General features: G+C 53.2%; 1 protein-coding gene across 1 annotated transcript in view; it reads left to right on the forward strand.

Moving 5' to 3' along the window:
- Positions 1-9,945, forward strand: part of UBASH3A (ubiquitin associated and SH3 domain containing A) — a 47,584-nt gene extending 37,639 nt beyond the window's left edge. The window contains 5 exon segments of the mRNA XM_011954088.1: positions 695-787; positions 4,254-4,398; positions 5,115-5,221; positions 6,130-6,239; positions 8,964-9,945. Of these exon segments, the coding sequence (XP_011809478.1) occupies positions 695-787; positions 4,254-4,398; positions 5,115-5,221; positions 6,130-6,239; positions 8,964-9,101 (593 nt within the window). The 3' untranslated portion in view covers positions 9,102-9,945.
- The last annotated feature ends 7,468 nt before the right edge of the window (positions 9,946-17,413 follow it).

The following is a 17,413-nucleotide window of genomic DNA, read 5'->3' on the forward strand; positions in this document are numbered from 1 at the left end:
GGAAAGGCGGTATACAGGCTTGTCCTTCCACGAGCCGCAGTGGGTCTTGAGTTTTCTCAAATGACCACAAATGTGAAGCCCAGCCCGTTTCTGAATTCACAGTGGTACAGATCCAAAGCCCAGGCCCACAGGGTTGCTTCTCCGCTGGGGGTCTTAAAGCCTGAAGTCAAGGTCTCTGCTCCATTGGGAGCTCAAGTCTCCTTCCAGACTCATTCTGCTGTTGTCCAAATTCAGATCCTTGCAGTGGGAGGACTGAGGTCTGTTCCTTGCTGGCTATTAGCTGGGGGCTGCTCCCAGCTCTAGATGCTGCCCACATTCCTTGCCATGCGGTCCCCTCCATCTTTGCAGCCAGCAATGGAGAATGTTTTGCTGAATCCTTCTCACTTCACAGTTCTCTTTTTTCCATGACTGGCTGGAGATAATCACTGCTTTTAATGGGCTCACCAACTTGGTCAGCCCCACCCACCTTGGATCCCCTCCCTTCTGCCATAGGATGTAACTGTCCCAGGAGCAACAGATCATCCTGGTCACAGGTTCCACCCATACTTGGGGGCTATGCAAGGTGTGTCACACTAGGGGGTGGAAACCAGGAGCCCTTTGAGGACCTTGCCTACCACAGGGAGCACATGGCTCATCTACCATAGGAGGCTAGGATTATGAAGGGGCATTTTCTGCCTTTTTCACTATTTTCCAGGGGATGCACTACTGGACAGTGGTATCAGAATCAGCTCTGTGTTCGCCTCCCCAGCCCTCCGCTGTGTGCAGACGGCCAAACTCATCCTGGAAGGTCAGTGAGAACCTCAGTGAGCTTCTCCTACTGCCTTGATCTTGTGGCTATTCTCCAAGGGGAATGGGAAGGGAGTGGAGGTGGAATTGGATGACTGGCAATGAATGCCCACGCCAAAGTCATCAGGCAGGTATGAGCCAGCCTTCCAAGGATGCTGGCAGGCACGCTGAGTCCATGAGCGTGTCTGGAATACTAGGACCATCAGACCAGTAGGGGCTGGGATAGCTGAATGCCAGGGCCTGTCCTCACACTGTTTCTCTTTGGCCTCCGTCAGCTAGACATTTTTAGAATACACCTGGAAAGGAGCATTCGAAAACCTTGAGAGTTGGGAACAGCTGCTATGGTTCCTTCTAAGTCTGAAATGCATGACTTTTCCCAGGGCAATGCACTGGGCCAGTGGAGCTGTCCAGCATCCTCAAGGGCTGATATGTGTCAGGAAGCCCTGGGCAAACCCTTCTGCAGCTCCCACTGATGGGAAGAAGAAAGTTTCTGCCCAGAGGAAGACAGCCTGACCCAGAGGCCTGAGCTCTGCCTTCAGCCTGAACCCTGTCCTGCTCCTCTTTGTCTGGGAAGAAGGATGAGATCTCAGTCCTCAGGCAGGGACTGGCTGTGGCCAGGAGCACGGGTGACAGGGGAGAGGGCATGTGACCTCCATGGTGACAGGGGAGAGGGCAGAGCACACAGATGCAGATGCAGCAGGAGGGCAAATGTTGGGGACAGGGCTTGCCTCGACTTCCTCAGAGACCTAGGAAGTCAGGCCACCAGCAGAAAGTGGGGGCAGGGACTGTGGGAAGTTTGGAGTGCGCTAAAGGTATGAATGGCTGTCAGGGAGAGGGGGCCTAGGTCATGGGCTGGGAGATGCAGGGTGACCGCTGGGCAGCACTGAGGCCCACCCACAGTTTGTGAGCATGAGTTTCAATGGAAATGCGTTAGCCGGACTAGTGGGTCTCTTCCAGCTTAGACCGGGAGTGGGTGGAGAGTGGCATGCAGCCAAGGGTGGGGTTGAGCTGTGAGTACAGGGGAGCCAGAGGGGACGGGGAGACTTGAGGGCATAGTGAGGGGGTGACCGTGCCCGTGGACTTCCAGCTAGGTCAGCTAGGAGGCCGAGCACGGGGGAGGTGAGTGCAGGAGAAAGGAGGTGATCTGAGTGAGGGTCAAGATCCACGAGGGGGGCTGTTTGGAGACAGCAGAGTTTGGCACGGCACCATGGCAGGGCTGCCGTGGCTGGAATGACAAGTCCCAGGTGGAAGGAATGGGTGCTCAAGGCAGGGAAGAAGCCATGTCCTGCAGGAAAGGGGCAGGAATGAAGGGGCCATGGAGGAGCCATCCCGCAGATGGTGATCTTGCTGGGACTTGCACATGGGGCCACATCAGAGCTGGGCCATGACCGGTAGGAGCTGTTGAGACAGTAGTGGATCCATCATGCACGTGTGCATTGCCGGTTCCCATGTCCTCAGATCCCCTCTACCCCGTCAGAGAGGCTCCCTCAGAGCACCTTCAAATCCAGGTGCCCAGAAAGCCCTGGCCAGGAGCGGACCTGACTCCACCCACAGAGCCTCTCGGGCTCATCATTCCTGTCCTGTGCTCTCCTGAACCTTCCATCCCATAATCCAGTCCTAGTTTCATGAGGCACAGAAATCCATTTTATCAGCATGGAGCATCCATGATCCACCTTCCATGCAGTTAAAAATGTCGAGACACTTTCTGCCCACCTCAGTCTTGCAACTTCATCCTTTCATTTCCCTCCCAATTGTGGCGCAGGACCCCAGCCCCCTGCACAGCATCTCAGGTCACAAGACAGAAATGCAGATTTATTTCACTTTGCCTTGGAGGTTCCCATGTTCATTGCATCGCCGCCCCTCTGGGCTCTCCATGAGCCAGATGAAGATCAAAGAACAATATCAGCTTATTTGACCAAACCATGAAAGGACTCAGGAATCCCCAAAGGCCTGACGGCAGTGTAGCCGAGGCCAGAGGCAGCTCCACCAGGAGGGCAAGCAAGGCTTCCACAGTCCTTGTCCCTCCTCACAACGCTTGCATGCACATACACATACCACACACCACACACACCACATGCCACACACACACACCACACACACCACATACCATACACACACACCACACGCCACACATACCACACACCACACACACCACACGCCACACACACACACCACACGCCATATACACGCACCACACACATGTCACACGTCCCACACACACACACCACACACACCACATACCATACACACATACCACACGCCACACATACCACACACCACACACACCACACGCCACACACACACACCACACGCCATATACACGCACCACACACATGTCACACGTCTCACACACACACACCACACACACCACACACCACACACACACACCACATACACCACACACCACACACACACCACATGCCACACACACACACCACACACACCACATGCCACACACAACCACACACACCACACACACACCACATGCCACACACACACCACACACACCACACGCCATACACACATACCACATGCCACACACACACACCACACACACCCACACACACCACACACACCCACACACACCACGCACCCACACACACCACACACACACACACTACACACCGCAGGGAGGAGTCAGGGAGGACTCGGGGGCCTGGTTGAGGAAGGAGGACTCGGGGGCCTGGTTGATGGGGAAGAACTCGGGGGCCTGGTTGATGGGGGAGGACTACAGGATCTGATTGATGGGGGAGGACTCAGGGTCCTGATTAACTTGCTTTAACTCTCTTTTCTAAGCATGCTTGATGAAAGAGCTCCTTCCATGGACCTAAATCACATTTGAGGAATTAATTTTATGCCCAGCATTTGAGTTCCCAATGAAAACATTCAGGTCCTTTTTTCCACTCAAAAAGAGGTGGCCTTACTTTATGGCTCTTCCTTTAATCAAAATATAAAATGCTTGGGAAGTGTGAGTTGCAGGGAGTCAGAATGTTCCAGAAGATGGCTCCTTCCATTGTTCACCTCTTGCCCAATCTGTGCAAGTGTTTATCAGGAAAGGGCCTCATGAGGCCAACATTCTTCACGATGGGTCACGTCTTGTCCATTGATCGCTGGATCCGCCATGTTGGAGGATGCGGCCGGTGGGCTGGTTTCGCGGGTGCTCAGGTGAGCCCCAGCATGAGCCTGCTGCCTGGGACACTAACCAGCTCCTGGGAGACTCTGGTCCTTCCTGGCACACAGGGGGCCATCACTCCTCTGATACCTTCCCACTGCTCATCAGTTTTGACCTCAGAAATAGCATGGCTATTCCTAATCGCAGAACGGTATTTGCCAAGAAGAAAATCACACTGTTTAAAAGGTATGATTTAGACTTGTGTGTGATGGTCTGAGATCTAAACGGAGACTTATTTATGCAAAGTCAGGGTGGATGTTGAGGATAATAAACACTTGTATTCTGTTGAGTCCAGAACTCAAACTGGAGAAAAAAATCAAGATACGAGTGGAACCTGGAATCTTTGAATGGACAAAATGGGAAGCTGGAAAAACCACCCCAACCCTCATGAGCCTGGAAGAGCTGAAAGAGGCAAATTTCAACATCGACACTGATTACAGGTACGCTGTTCTAAAGTTCTCTGCCACTGGGGCTTTTCCAGTTCTTATTAAGGAAAAGTTTCATGACACTGTTAAAGTGGTAAGAAAGACTTTATTCAAGAGGGACTGCTGCAGTGGGGTTTTGCAGCAGAGGAGAGACGTGAGGCTCAACTCCGAATACAAGGAAAAGTGGGGAGTTATAGTCACAGAGCAGGGTGGGAGTTGGTGGATGGGAGATTCCTGAGAAGGTGGGTCATTCTTGCTAAACTAACCTAAACGGGGACTCTTGCTAAAGGCAGGCCGAGGTGATCAGACATCACCTGGGGGGTTGGTAGAGGACAAGGAACTTGATCAGATTTCGAGGGTAAGAGGTTCTTGCTAAATTCACTCTGCAAGAACAGACACAGAAGCCCAAGGGTCAAGACCTCATGGAGAAGAAGGTTCAGAAGAGCTGGACTGGAGTTTGATCAAGGAGAGAGTCTTTGTCATTCTCCACCCACGTCTGACCCTACCATCACACAGCCCTCCTGGTGTTGAGTAAGAATGTGTGCTGGAGATTGACTGTCAGTGCTTTGCCAGTTTCCAGCACAAAACTGAAGCTTCCCTGTTGACCATGAGCCTGCCTGGAGGCAGAGCCATCCTGGAAGAACATTCTCCTTCCTCAGCTAACTGCAGCCACGCCCTCCTAATCCCTACCAAAGGGCCAGGGCAGCAGCCTCTCCATCTCCTCCTTCCAGGCCCGCATTTCCCCTGTCTGCCCTCATGCCAGCCGAGAGCTACCAGGAGTACGTGGACAGGTGCACGGCGAGCGTGGTGCAAATCGTCAACACCTGTCCGCAGGACAGTAAGTGCCTCACCATCCTCTGTATGAACAGCCCCTGGGGCTTGGGGAATTATCTCTGAGATGGAAATTGGCCAATTTTCTGAACCGATGAATGCCCCCACTTCCCCTGCCCCCCACCCCAAATTCTCCAGCAACCAAGTGTTCATCACCACTGCTACTGCTGCAGTAACCAGGTGCATAGACACGCACTCCCCTGCCGCCCAGGCCCCGAGACCCCCCAATCCTGGTACTGAGTGCTGATGGCACCCAGGCCAGCAGGGTCAGCACAAACCACCCGTGTCCAAGGGATTCAAGTCAGCTTCCTGGGAAACAAAAGAGACAGAGAGAAAGAACAACCAACTTCCAGGTGGAGCCCCCTTCCCTGACCATCACACGGGTCTCCTAACCCTCCCATGTTGCTTTGTCCTGGATAAAGCACATGCAGAAGCGCTGGCTTCCCACACCTTCCCCCGAGCTGGGAGGGACACACGCGTCACCTGAGCGAGGCCCACTCGGCCTGTGGTCCCAGGTGTTCTTATCTGAAGCAGGAGTCATAGCAGGCTCGTGTGATAAAACCACCGGCTGACCTTTCTCAAGTGAATCAGGTCTGGCCTGGGCGGCAGCCACCGCTACATCCCAGTCTGTGGCTGACGGGACCGAGGCAGCCGGCCCCCACGGGGGTGGCTCAGCTCACTTCCTAGGCCTCCCTGAGGCTGGTGGGCAGCTGCTGAGTACCGGGGAATCCACGAGCGAGGGTGGGATGCAGGCGTCGCTAAGCGGTTACCAGCCACACTACTTCTAACCCGGGGGTCTCGCCAGGCTTCGGGGCACTCTGAGGTAGCTCTGCCCCCACCAATGTGGGGACCCCGGTCTAATAAAAGGTGCTCTCTGGGGCTGCTTTGACCTGGAGGTGTTCTTGTTTCTCCCAGCCGGCGTCATCCTCATTGTGAGCCACGGCTCCGCGCTGGACTCCTGCACGCGGCCACTGCTCGGGCTGCCGCCCCGGGAATGTGGGGATTTTGCCCAGCTCGTGAGAAAGGTACGTGCCCACTCTTGGCTCTTTGGGCCGCAAAGTCAAGCACCCCGAAGACACAGGTTTATGACATCCACTTCTCAGAACGAAAACAAGTGTCTGGCTGGCCCAGGGCCAGCAGGATCCATGTGCCCCTGGAGACTGTTCCCACCTGCTCTTGTGCAAAGGGCGACTTCGGGCCGGGGCTGGTGGATAGGTCAGTCATCCTCATCATCATTGGTCACTTGCTGATTTTTTACCCGTCAGCTCACGCCATAACCCCTTGCGGCGCTCATAGAATAACAGACAGTCGGCCGGGCATGGTGGCTCACACCTGTAATCCCAGCACTTTGGGAGGCCGAGACGGGCGGATCATGAAGTCAGGAGATCAAGACCATCGTGGCTAACATGGTGAAACCCTGTCTCTACCAAAAATACAAAAATTATCCAGTCATGGTGGCGGGTGCCTATAGTCCCAGCTACTTGGGAGGCTGAGACAGGAGAATGGTGTGAACCTGGGAGGCGGTGCTTGCAGTGAGCCAAAATCACACCCCTGCACTCCAGCCTGGGCTACAGAGCGAGACTCCATCCCCCCCCCCCCCAAAAAAAGAAAGACAAACAGATAGTTCAGGAAGGAGTAAGCAGTTTGGATGAGAAGGGAAAAAACAACTGTAGTACTTACTTCTGGCCTCTTCTGGGGACCTGGGGCAGGGTGGCTGATGGATGAAAAGGAGCCCTTTGATCCTCTTGCCCTTGGAGTCACCCAGCACGGAACAAGCTTGAGCTGGTTGTAGCTGTCAGAGTGCTCAGGTGCTGGCAAGGGCCTTGTGAATGACAAACAGAGGATAATGCACAAGTGGCATCTTGAACAACCTTGATTATCACCCAGCAAAGCGAGAGGGTGATGTCCAGTCCATGGGTGAATTGACGCAGGCAAACTCAAGAGTGTAGATCCCGCCCCAGTCCCAGCCCTTCCCTGCAGATCTACTCAAGGCTGGACTCCCCATGGTCCTGACCTTTTTATGACATTCATGAGTCCATTGGTTGATGCCCAGGCAGCCCGTGCAGCATGGACAATGCCTGGCATCGGAGGTGCTTGAGGTCCTGACCTGGTTTCTTCACACAGCACTGCCACAGGACCACACTGGCCACAGCTTGTTCACCATAAGTTGTGGGCAAGAGAGGGTGTTGCTGAGTCCCCCCAAGCGGTCGGGGGCTTCAGAGGAGCCCAACTCCCAGGCCCAGTCCAGTGACACCAGCCAGGCGCCTGCAAGAGGGCTTAGCTCTCTAGCTGCACCTGCCTCAGCAGCTGGATGAGAGCTTACGCACATGAGGAGCATGCCTGCCACAGGTCATTGTCACTCAGCAAGTTGGCATCAGACACCCGAATTCCCCTTTCTTGCTCCATTTTCCTCTGCACCTGAGTAGAAACAGGCTTCCCCGGCAAAGTGTCTCCAGGGTGGTGTGTCCCAATTATGATCTAGACGTTTCCAAGCGCTCTGGGTTCCTGAGCCACCAGGTGAGCATTGTCCAAACAGGGCCGCTCAACCTCCCCAGGCCACACTGGTAGAGGTCTGCGTGGATTTTCCTAGGGACTGTCTGGGCAGCCCCGGCACCACCTGCTCCCAAAGTGCTGCTCTTGCTTCTGCAAATGGTTCTTCCACACACGTGCTCTGATACATCCCTCCTGTCCCTACCTGCCTTCCCACAGCCCCATATACACACACCAAGCCCCCAGCCCCAGGCGCTCCTGGGGGTCCCTGTAACCAAGGGTGGCAGCATGGCACACGGCAGCTGCTGACAATTCCCCAAACCCATGAGCCTTTGTGGCCAAAGCTCCACCGGCTCCTTGGACCCTTCACCCCCTTCCATAGATGCCAATCCGGAACTTCCAAGCTCCTGGACTTTCTTATGCTGATCACGTGGTGTCCACCCTGCCCCCACCCCAAAATAAGCAGGACTTGCTCATGCGTATCAGAAAATGCAAAGGGGGCTCTGCCAAAAGATAAGCCCCCAAATCAGGGCAGCTGGAAACGAAGCACTCAGGACCCTCCCCGGCCAGCCCATCACCGCCCCCCGCCCACAGCCTCGAGGAGCTACAAGCACGAGGAGAGAATCCCCCCAGAGTCAACACCAGCCTCGCTCGAATCCCCCTGCCCGTTGGCATTTTTGTAAATTTCATCTGCCTGAGGAATTTCTAGACATTAGAAAGAGGACGGAAAGAAAGAAAAGCAAAAGACCAAAAAAAGGCTTCACCACAAAGCTTTGTTCCCACACATCCATTTCACAGATGAAGGGATGGAGGTCTAAAGGTTCACTTTGTGCTTTTCTTTTGGGTCTGAAAACTCAATGTCTGTGTCTTTTTGTGATGCTGAGCGAGAGAACATGAGTCACTCCTTAAGTGGTGGACAGCAATCTCCACCTCGGCCTGCAGACCTTTGTGGTGGGGGTCGTTCTACACATTGCAGGAGGCACCACCTTGCAGGACCTCTGCCTGCTAGGTGTCGGCAGCACCTCCATCCTCAGCTGTGACAATCAGAAATGTCTCCAGAATTACCCAGTGTCCCCTGGCTAGGGGACATCCCCCATGGGGCACCGCCTGGGCAGATGTTGGTGCTGTTTGATGGTGGCAGTGCCAGCCTGGGCAGTCACAGACTCTCCAAAATAGAGGAGCGCCTGACCACTGGCTTTGGAGATAGTCTGAAGTTGATGGACTTGTAAGATATTAAGTGATTTAAAACTCCGTTCTAGATCCCTTCCCTGGGCATGTGCTTCTGTGAAGAAAATAAAGAGGAAGGAAAATGGGAGTTGGTGAACCCACCGGTGAAGACCCTGACCCACGGGGCGAACGCAGCGTTTAACTGGAGGAACTGGATCTCAGGCAACTGAGAGCCATGGTGATGTTCTCATAACCTCAGAGTGGAGAGGCAGAGACCACGTGCAGAGGCTAGAAGATGCTGCTCTTTCCAGAGGCGTCTTAGTCTCACCCAGTGTGATTTGTAAAAGCACAAGACGCACTTTTATATTCCGGAATATTTCCCTCCGGCTTTCGCCTTTGTAACTCCCATCTGTGGACCCATCCTCCACCAGCTCAGCTGTGGAGACCACATGGCAGATGGCTGGGTGAGGACACCCCCTGCAGCATGCACACCGAGTGCCTGCAGCCGGGGACACAACTGCTCGGGACTCTAAATTCCAGGAATTAAAGACTCACCACACATGAAGGATCTAACCACTTCATTTTCCATGGTCTGATCATTAAATTCCCAATCGTTTTTTCTTTTTCTGCGTCCATCACTCTTTAGCCATATCCACATGGGCTAAAACAGGTGTAATAGTCAATAAAATGGGCCCAGAATACCGCCTACCAGCTCAAAACTGGGTTGCTGTTCAGTGCTGTCAACACTCACGTTACTATGTCTCTGTGGTTGCTGTAACCAATGACTGCAAACCTGGTGGTCATGGAAAGAACACAAAATTCACACACACACACATGCACATACACACACGCACATATGCATACACACACAGGCACACACGTGCACACACACAAATACATACACATACACACGCACACACAGATGCACACGCACACGCATGCATGCACACATGTAGGTACACAAGCATGCACACACACATACACATACAAACACGTGCATGCATGCACACGAGCACACACACAAATGCACACACTCGCACTCACGCACGTGAAGGCATACACATGCAATGCACACACACATGCAATGTACACACACAAACACACGTGCACACACACAAACACACATGTTCACATGCACGCACACACACGCTTACTCTCCTACGGTTCCGAATTTTGTCAGCAGGGGCTACGTTCCTTCTGGAGGCTCCAGGAGAGGATCCTTTCCTTGCCTTTTCTCGCTTTTAGAGGCCACCTGCACCCTCCCTCCTCAAGGACGGCGGCATAGCAGCCTTCAAGCTCTCTCGATCTCTGCCTTCACAGCCACATCGCCTTCTGCCTCTGACCCTCCTGCCTCCCTCCTACAAAGGCCCTTGTGTTGACATCAGGCCCACCCAATAACCCAGGATCAATTCTCATCTCACGAGCCTTAACCACAGGTGCAAAGTCCCTTTTGCCACATAAAGTTGCGTGTTCCCAGGTCCTGGGGATTAGGACGTGAACATCTTTGAGGGTTATCCTGTAGCCTGCCATAACACACCCCAATCCTTCCAAGCACAGCAGAGCTGCTCCTACAAGGCCTCAGACATAGGGATTTGAGACAATCCCCTTGCAGGCCTTTTTTGCCTTCTCCTATTCTTGTTTCTAATCATGTAGAGGAGAGAAGAGGACTTTGCCAGTGGGAGAAGTAGGCTCCCCCGATTTAATGGGGCCCCAAAAGAAGGGCCACCAGCAAAGTGGAGTCTGTCCATGATGGTGGTGCTGAGGAAGCTGGTCCAGCAGGGGATGGGGTCTCCCCAGTGGGGAGTCTCGTGCCCCAGCCCACAGGTCACGCCTGCTCCCACAGCCCACACGTGTGGTGCCTCATGCTGCAGGCAGAGATCCTAGCACGGAGCAGTGACAGTCCATCGGTCTTTCATCTTTTCTAGCCCCCGATCCAATGCAGGTGTTATTTCATGATTGCAGTTTGGGGCTGTGGTAGTGGCTCTGTGAGTGCCTTTTATAGTGTGAATGCAGAGACAGCGCAGGAAGGACCTGTGCTACAACCTCAGCCTCCCGCTGTGAGCACCCAGGCAAGCAGAGGGCAGAACACAAAGGGAGCTCTTATAGAAATAAAGACGGTGAACACCCTGGGCTGTGATGAAACCGGCCCACATGGTGTAGGCTGCACAGGAGGCCAGACCCAATAAAAGGTTCCTTGCTGTTTTAGTCAAACACAACCTCCTGAGAAAAAGACACATCTGTCTGCCCCTTGTTTTATTTCGCTAGTGATGGAGTTTCTCTGTGTCCAAACATAAAGAAGTTTGAAGCTGGCACAGCCACAGAGAGTAGAGCGTGCACCCCACTCACAGGCCTGCTTCGAGTCCAGGCCACACTGTGATAACGTCTTCAGGGAGCTCATTCTAGACGCCTCCCAGCAGATACCGGGTAGAAAAGAGATGGATTCCCTGGGATGCAGGCGGATAGGCAGTACGTCCTGCAACAAATACGCCCCACCGCTGGGCACCTGGGCCGTTGTTCTTTCTCCTCGGCAAGTGTGTGGTTGGGTACAAGTCCCTCCTGGATACCACAGTGCCACGCTCACTCATCATGATGATGAATTAAAGTGCTGCCAGTCAGGGTATGGCATTGGAATCACAATCACGTATACTGGTGGTCTGTAACGAATCTCTGGAGTCACCTTCTCAGGGGCGAAGCTTCCAGGTCCCCCACCTTGGGGAAGCCAGACATGGGTAATTCCCCTCTCATCCTTCTGGGCTGCTCACAGGTTTTGCAAGGAGAATGAGATGGGTTTGAAACTCAGACTTCCAGGTCTAGTGTGCAAGAAATAGCATTTTCTTGATATTCTATGATTCTGGTTCTGTCAGACCCCCGTTCCACCGCCACGGCAGAGGACCCCAGCTCGGTGGTTCTGTTCCTCCAGAAGGAACCATTCACTGTATGACTGAGCCTTGGAGACAGAGCTGGGCTGGAAACGCGCAGAGATGGAAATGCCTGGTGGGATTTTCATTACTGGGTGTAAACTGCCTACTCTATGAACCAATAGGAAATCCCCAAAAAAGAAAACAAAAGACTCACTCTTTCTTCTTACCTCTCCCTGGGTGGGGGCTCTTTGGTGTTTGTGAGCCAAGTCTGACCACTGCCGACACCATCTGTATGTGGATGTCCTGTCACCAAGGCCATCCCAACCCATGTCCTATCCACATTCTCTTTTTTACTTCCTCACTACGTGCTTTAAAAAAAAACAAGCCTGGGCCAGGCACAGTGGCTCATGCCTGTAATCCTGGCACTTTGGGAGGCCAAGACATGTGGATCACTTGAGGTCAGGAGTTCAAGACCAGCCTGGCCAACATAGTGAAACCCCATCTCTACTAAAAATACAAAAATTAGCCAGGTGTGGTGGCAGGCACCTGTAATCCCAGCTACTCAGGAGGCTGAGGCAGGAGAATCACCTGAACCTGGGAGGCGGAGGTTGCAGTGGGCCAAGATCACACCACTGCACTCCAATCTGAGAGGGAGAGTGAGACTCCATCTCAAAATAAATAAATAAAAATAAAAACTATTAGAGTTAAAAAGTAAAAGGTAAGCTGGGAAAGCTGTGTGCTTCTCATGCCGTCCAGTTCCAGCCCACCCCCTCCAGGAGGCCCTCCTGGCCGCCAGCCCATCTTGCTGTCCCTGAATCCCAGCTCAGGCGTCCTCTGCACAATTCATGTTAGTCATATCTGCCTTGTCCTGTTGTTGCTGCTGTCACTCACCCTCTCATCTGTTACTCCTTCCCAAGGGTTGCAATAGTGACTATGTGCCAGGCTTCCTGGCAGCCCCAAGTCCAGTGGGACCCGTGACTCGCCTGCAAAACTTCTCTGCTCCTATAGCACAGTGTTTCCCAGCTTTGGCACTATTGACATTTGGGGCCAGATACATCTTTGTCAGAGCACGCCCTGTGCATTGTGGGATGTCCAGCAGCCTCCCTGGCCCTCCCCCACCGAAGCGGCAGTACATCCCCCACCCCAGCCCACCAGTTGTGATAACCAAAAATGTCTCCACATGTTGCCAAATGTCCCTGGGGGAGCAGGATCGTCCCCAGCTGAGAAGTACCGATGTATTCCCTTCACAGGGCTGCATGGAACCCTGGCCTCAGACCTCCTGCCGGGGCACTTGGGCGTAGCGCGAATGGGCACAGGTGTGTTAGGAGTCTGGAGTCGCACATGTGCACTCCTGCTGAGCAGACAGACCTTTATGGAGACGAAGATTGGAAAGGAATCGGCGCACATCTCGAGCTGAACACTTGTGTGATGCTGTCAAGGGCAGCGTTCTAAGAGGAAAGGACAGAGGAAGTCCGACTAGCACTGGAACTTTGAGGACACTGCCCCAGACATAGGTGTGGGCCTGGGCCAGGGAGCCATGCAGAGGTGGGACCAAGTCCTGCCCGGGCCCCACTGCCTCTGTGTGATGTGGGTGGCTGTGCTGTGATGGCAACTGAGCCCTGTGTCCAGCCTCATAGTCCTCTTGGCTGGCCCCACACTCAAATTCTAGAATACTTAAGTGCACCATGGACACCATGTGGCTCCACACTGTTGGACTCCAGTCCTTTGGCCTGGTCAGGAGCAGCCCTGACACAAGAATTCTTCAACAGAGGCTTCTCCTCAACCCTGTCTCATGCTTCTCCTCTCCCCACACCCCCAAGGCCAGCAGACGGCGCTGCACACACATTCAGGAGGTTGCAGGAAATCATTTCCAACAGCAAATGAGACATTGATTATTCAATACAGATAAACATCAACAACAGCGCTTCATCCGAAGGAATTCACTGAGATCCAGGGGCTCTGAGATGGAGCCCAGTTTGGTCCTCTACTCATAGTGACCTCAGACAGTCTCTGTGCCTCAGGCTCACCGCTGTAAAATCGTGCGGCCTGTTGACGGGTCCACGTCACTTGCAGCATCTTAGTCCTCATTCTGGAGGACATGTGCCTTCTTAGCCGTGAGCCCTGTAGGGGCTGACTCGCAGTGTCTGCGTCTTCCAGTTTCCGTGACATAAATGCACCAGGGCTGATTCTGGGCTGCCAATGTTTTGGCAGTTGGTTTGCAGACTGTGTGAAAATTTAAAACTCAGCTCTCCTGAGCTGATATGAGCCACCCCCAGCCCATCCCTGCAGCAGGCACGAATGTTACTTTGCAGGGAGAGGCCAGCTGCTGCACAGACCTGTTGAGATCATCACAGCCGTGTGCTTCAGGCCAGTGCCTCTTCCTGCGAAAGGAAACAACATTCTCTCTACAGAGGATGGAAGGACAGAAGGGCTGAGGCCCATGTGCAGGCGGGGTGGAGAGAGAGAGGAGACCAAGTCCCTGGGTCTAGGAAAGAGGGGTGGGTGGAGCCAGGCTGGGGCACTGAGCGGAACACTGTCTGCTCCCTGCGGGGCACTGGGCAGACTCTTGGTTCCAGGGATTCATCCCAGGCTGTGTCTCTTCTGGGATCCTTGGTTACCAGCGACTCTGGTGCCTGGACCATACCTGAAGAGAGCCCCCAAGCTCTCGCCTCTCTCCAGCCTTGTTATTCAACCGGATGATCCCATTCCTGCCCCTCCCTGCCCCATCGCCTCAGCCACCCAGGGTGAGCCACCGGCTCCCCCAAGGCAAGACACAGCCGGCATGCTTCACACGCTCACCTTGAAGTTCAAGGTGGGAAGGTCAGTCCATCCAGCTGAAGTTCACTGCTAGAGATGTAACTGAATCAGCCCTGGCAGGAGCATTTACACCATGGGAACTGGCAAACACTGCTGCAAGTCAGCCCCTCCAGGGCTCGCTGCTAAGAGGGCATATCATGTCCTCAGAATGAGGACTAAGAAGCTGCAAGTGACGTGGACCCATCGACAGGCCGCATGATTTTACAGCGGTGAGCCTGAGGCACAGAGACTGTGTCTGAAGTCACCATGAGCAGAGGACCGAACTGAGCTTTAACGCAGAGCCCCCGGATCCCAGTGGAATTCCTGGGATGAATTCCAGGAATGAATTCCCCCGGATGAAGCGCTGTTGTTGATGTTTATCCGCGTTGAATAATTAATGTCTCATTTGCTGTTGGAAATTACTTCCTGCAATCTCCTGAATGTGTGTGCAGCTGCTGTCTGCCAGCGCGTGGGGGTTCTTCATGAAAAGTGACAGGGGTCCGGCTGTGTGAAAGGCCTTTGCAAGTTGCCACAGCAAACTCCCAGAATTATGATGTGCCTGTTCCTGTGTGGTTCCAAGTAAATGGTTGTCCAGTACCATTTTTTCCTAGGACTTAAGGCCACAAAAATAAATTAGGAAACACACATGCACGTATGCCATCTTCCTGACGAAATCTTCAAACAAGGAAGTTCCCTAAGAAGTCATTAAAAAATTAATGATCTGGAAATGTCATGTTTCTCCTTCTCTCTCCAAAATGTATTTCTTTCAACCATTAACTCATTCTCTTTCATTGTATCCCATAATGAGACAAAACTGTGTGAGGACAGTAAACCAAGCAATTTTCCAAAGAAGCTACGCACAAAAGCAATGTAAATCCCAAAGGAGAAATGCCTGCCAATGAGCTCACCGAAGCTCACTCTCCTCCCAGGTGCCTCGCCGGAGAGGCAGCCCGTTGATTTGAGTTAGTGATTTCAGAAGACACGCTGCATTTTCTTTGCCTCCAGCTATCCTTAAACCATGTTGTTCTCCTTTCCGGGTACTAATAGCACTTATTGCCTAGAAAATCTAACCAGACTTTGAGGAAAGGCAAGGGGCCCTATAAGTTATTTATTTTTTTGTTTCTCAAACTCTGGCCTGAGGACCAGGATTATGGGCATTGCCTGGGAGCGTGTTAGAAATGCAGGGCCTCAGGCGCCCCCATCCCCCATGTCAACAGCTGTGTCTTAGCAGGATCCCCGGGGGGTTGCCTCACAGTTGCCTCACAGGTGGCAGGTGAGAGCAAAGTTACTGGTCCTTTGACTCCAAACAAGAACTTGCAGCTTAGCCTGTGGAGAGAAAATAGCCCATTTGATGAAACATATCTGATGACGTAAAGGATTTTTGTACTAATTCCCACATATTTAGACGCTGCAGCCCGCATACTCTTAAACCCGAACTTTAACATACCGTGACTTAGAGCCACAAACAGCAAAAGAGAGTGCAGGAACCAGAGCTCTCCAGAGAAACAGCCAGTAGGAAACAGGACCCACATCCATATAGATACAAACATACAGATACAGGCTGGGAGAGGAATGGAGAGAGGGGGATTGGCTCACACAGTTACAGAGGCTGAGAAGCCGCACCATCTGCAGGAGCCATTGGCCTCCCGTCTGGAGGCCAGTAGGCTTGAGACCCAGAGAGAATCGGTGTTTTCATTCAAGTCCAATGGCAGGAAAAAGTCAATGCCTCAGTTCAAAGGCCGTCAGGCATGAGGAGTTTCCTCTTAGCCTTTTGCTCCATTCAGAACTTCAACTGATTGGATGAGGCCCACCCACCCTGGGGAGAGCCGTTTGCCTGACAGTCTCCTGATTCCAATGTTCATCTCATCCAGAAACCTCCTCACACACCCCCAGAGTGAGCTGGGTCAAACATCTTTGCACCCTGCGGCCCAGTCAAATTCACGCACGCAATTCACCACCACATAGAAATTCACCACATAGAGCTTCACATTGGGTGTTTCTGCCCTGGTAATGTCCTCCCATTACCACGAGCCTGGCATTTGTCCTTCTCTTCAGGGGGTGTCACAGCCCAGCAGCAGGCCCTCTCATATAGCAGCAGTCACCAGCCTTTTGGCACCAGGCACAAGTGTTGTGGAAGACAATTTTTCCACGGACCGGGGTGCGGGTGGAGAATGGTTTTGAGATGATTCAAGTGCAATTACTTTTATTGTGCACTTTATTTCTATTATTACATTGTAATATGTAATAAAATAATTATACAACTCACCATCATGTAGAATCAGTGGGAGCCCTGAGCTTATTTCCCACAACTAGACAGTCCCATCTGGGGGTGATGGGCGACTGTAACAGGTCATCGGGCGTTAGATTCTCATAAGGAGCGTGCAACCCAGATCCCTCACATGCACGGTTCACACTCCCGTGAGACTAATTCCACCACTGATCTCACAGGAAGCGGAGCTCAGGCAGTAATAACAGCAATGGGGAGTGGCTGTGGATACAGATGAAGCTTCGCTCACTCACCCACCCACTGCTCCCCTCCTGCTGTGCGACCTGGTTCCCAACAAGGATGGGGTGCTGTGTTACAGAGGACCCCTCCTGACCGCCCATGAGCCCACTGTCTAGGCTGCCCAACCACAGCCCACGCTCCATCCACGGCCCACGCTCCCGCCTCGGCCCACGCTCCATCCACGGCCCACGTTCCATCCACAGCCCACGCTCCATCCACGGCCCACACTCCCACCTCGGCCCACGCTCCCTCCTCAGGCTCAGCACTGGGCAGAGTTCGTCCTTCCTCCCCTCAGCCCTCGTGTGTGGAGTCCGGCCTCAGTCATCCACTCAGCAGATGTTTCTGAGGGAATGCCTGGGTGCCGTTAGCACTGCTGGGA

Source organism: Colobus angolensis, unplaced genomic scaffold (genome assembly GCF_000951035.1).
Source record: "Colobus angolensis palliatus isolate OR3802 unplaced genomic scaffold, Cang.pa_1.0 Scaffold38, whole genome shotgun sequence".
NCBI classification, from domain to species: Eukaryota; Metazoa; Chordata; class Mammalia; order Primates; family Cercopithecidae; genus Colobus; species Colobus angolensis.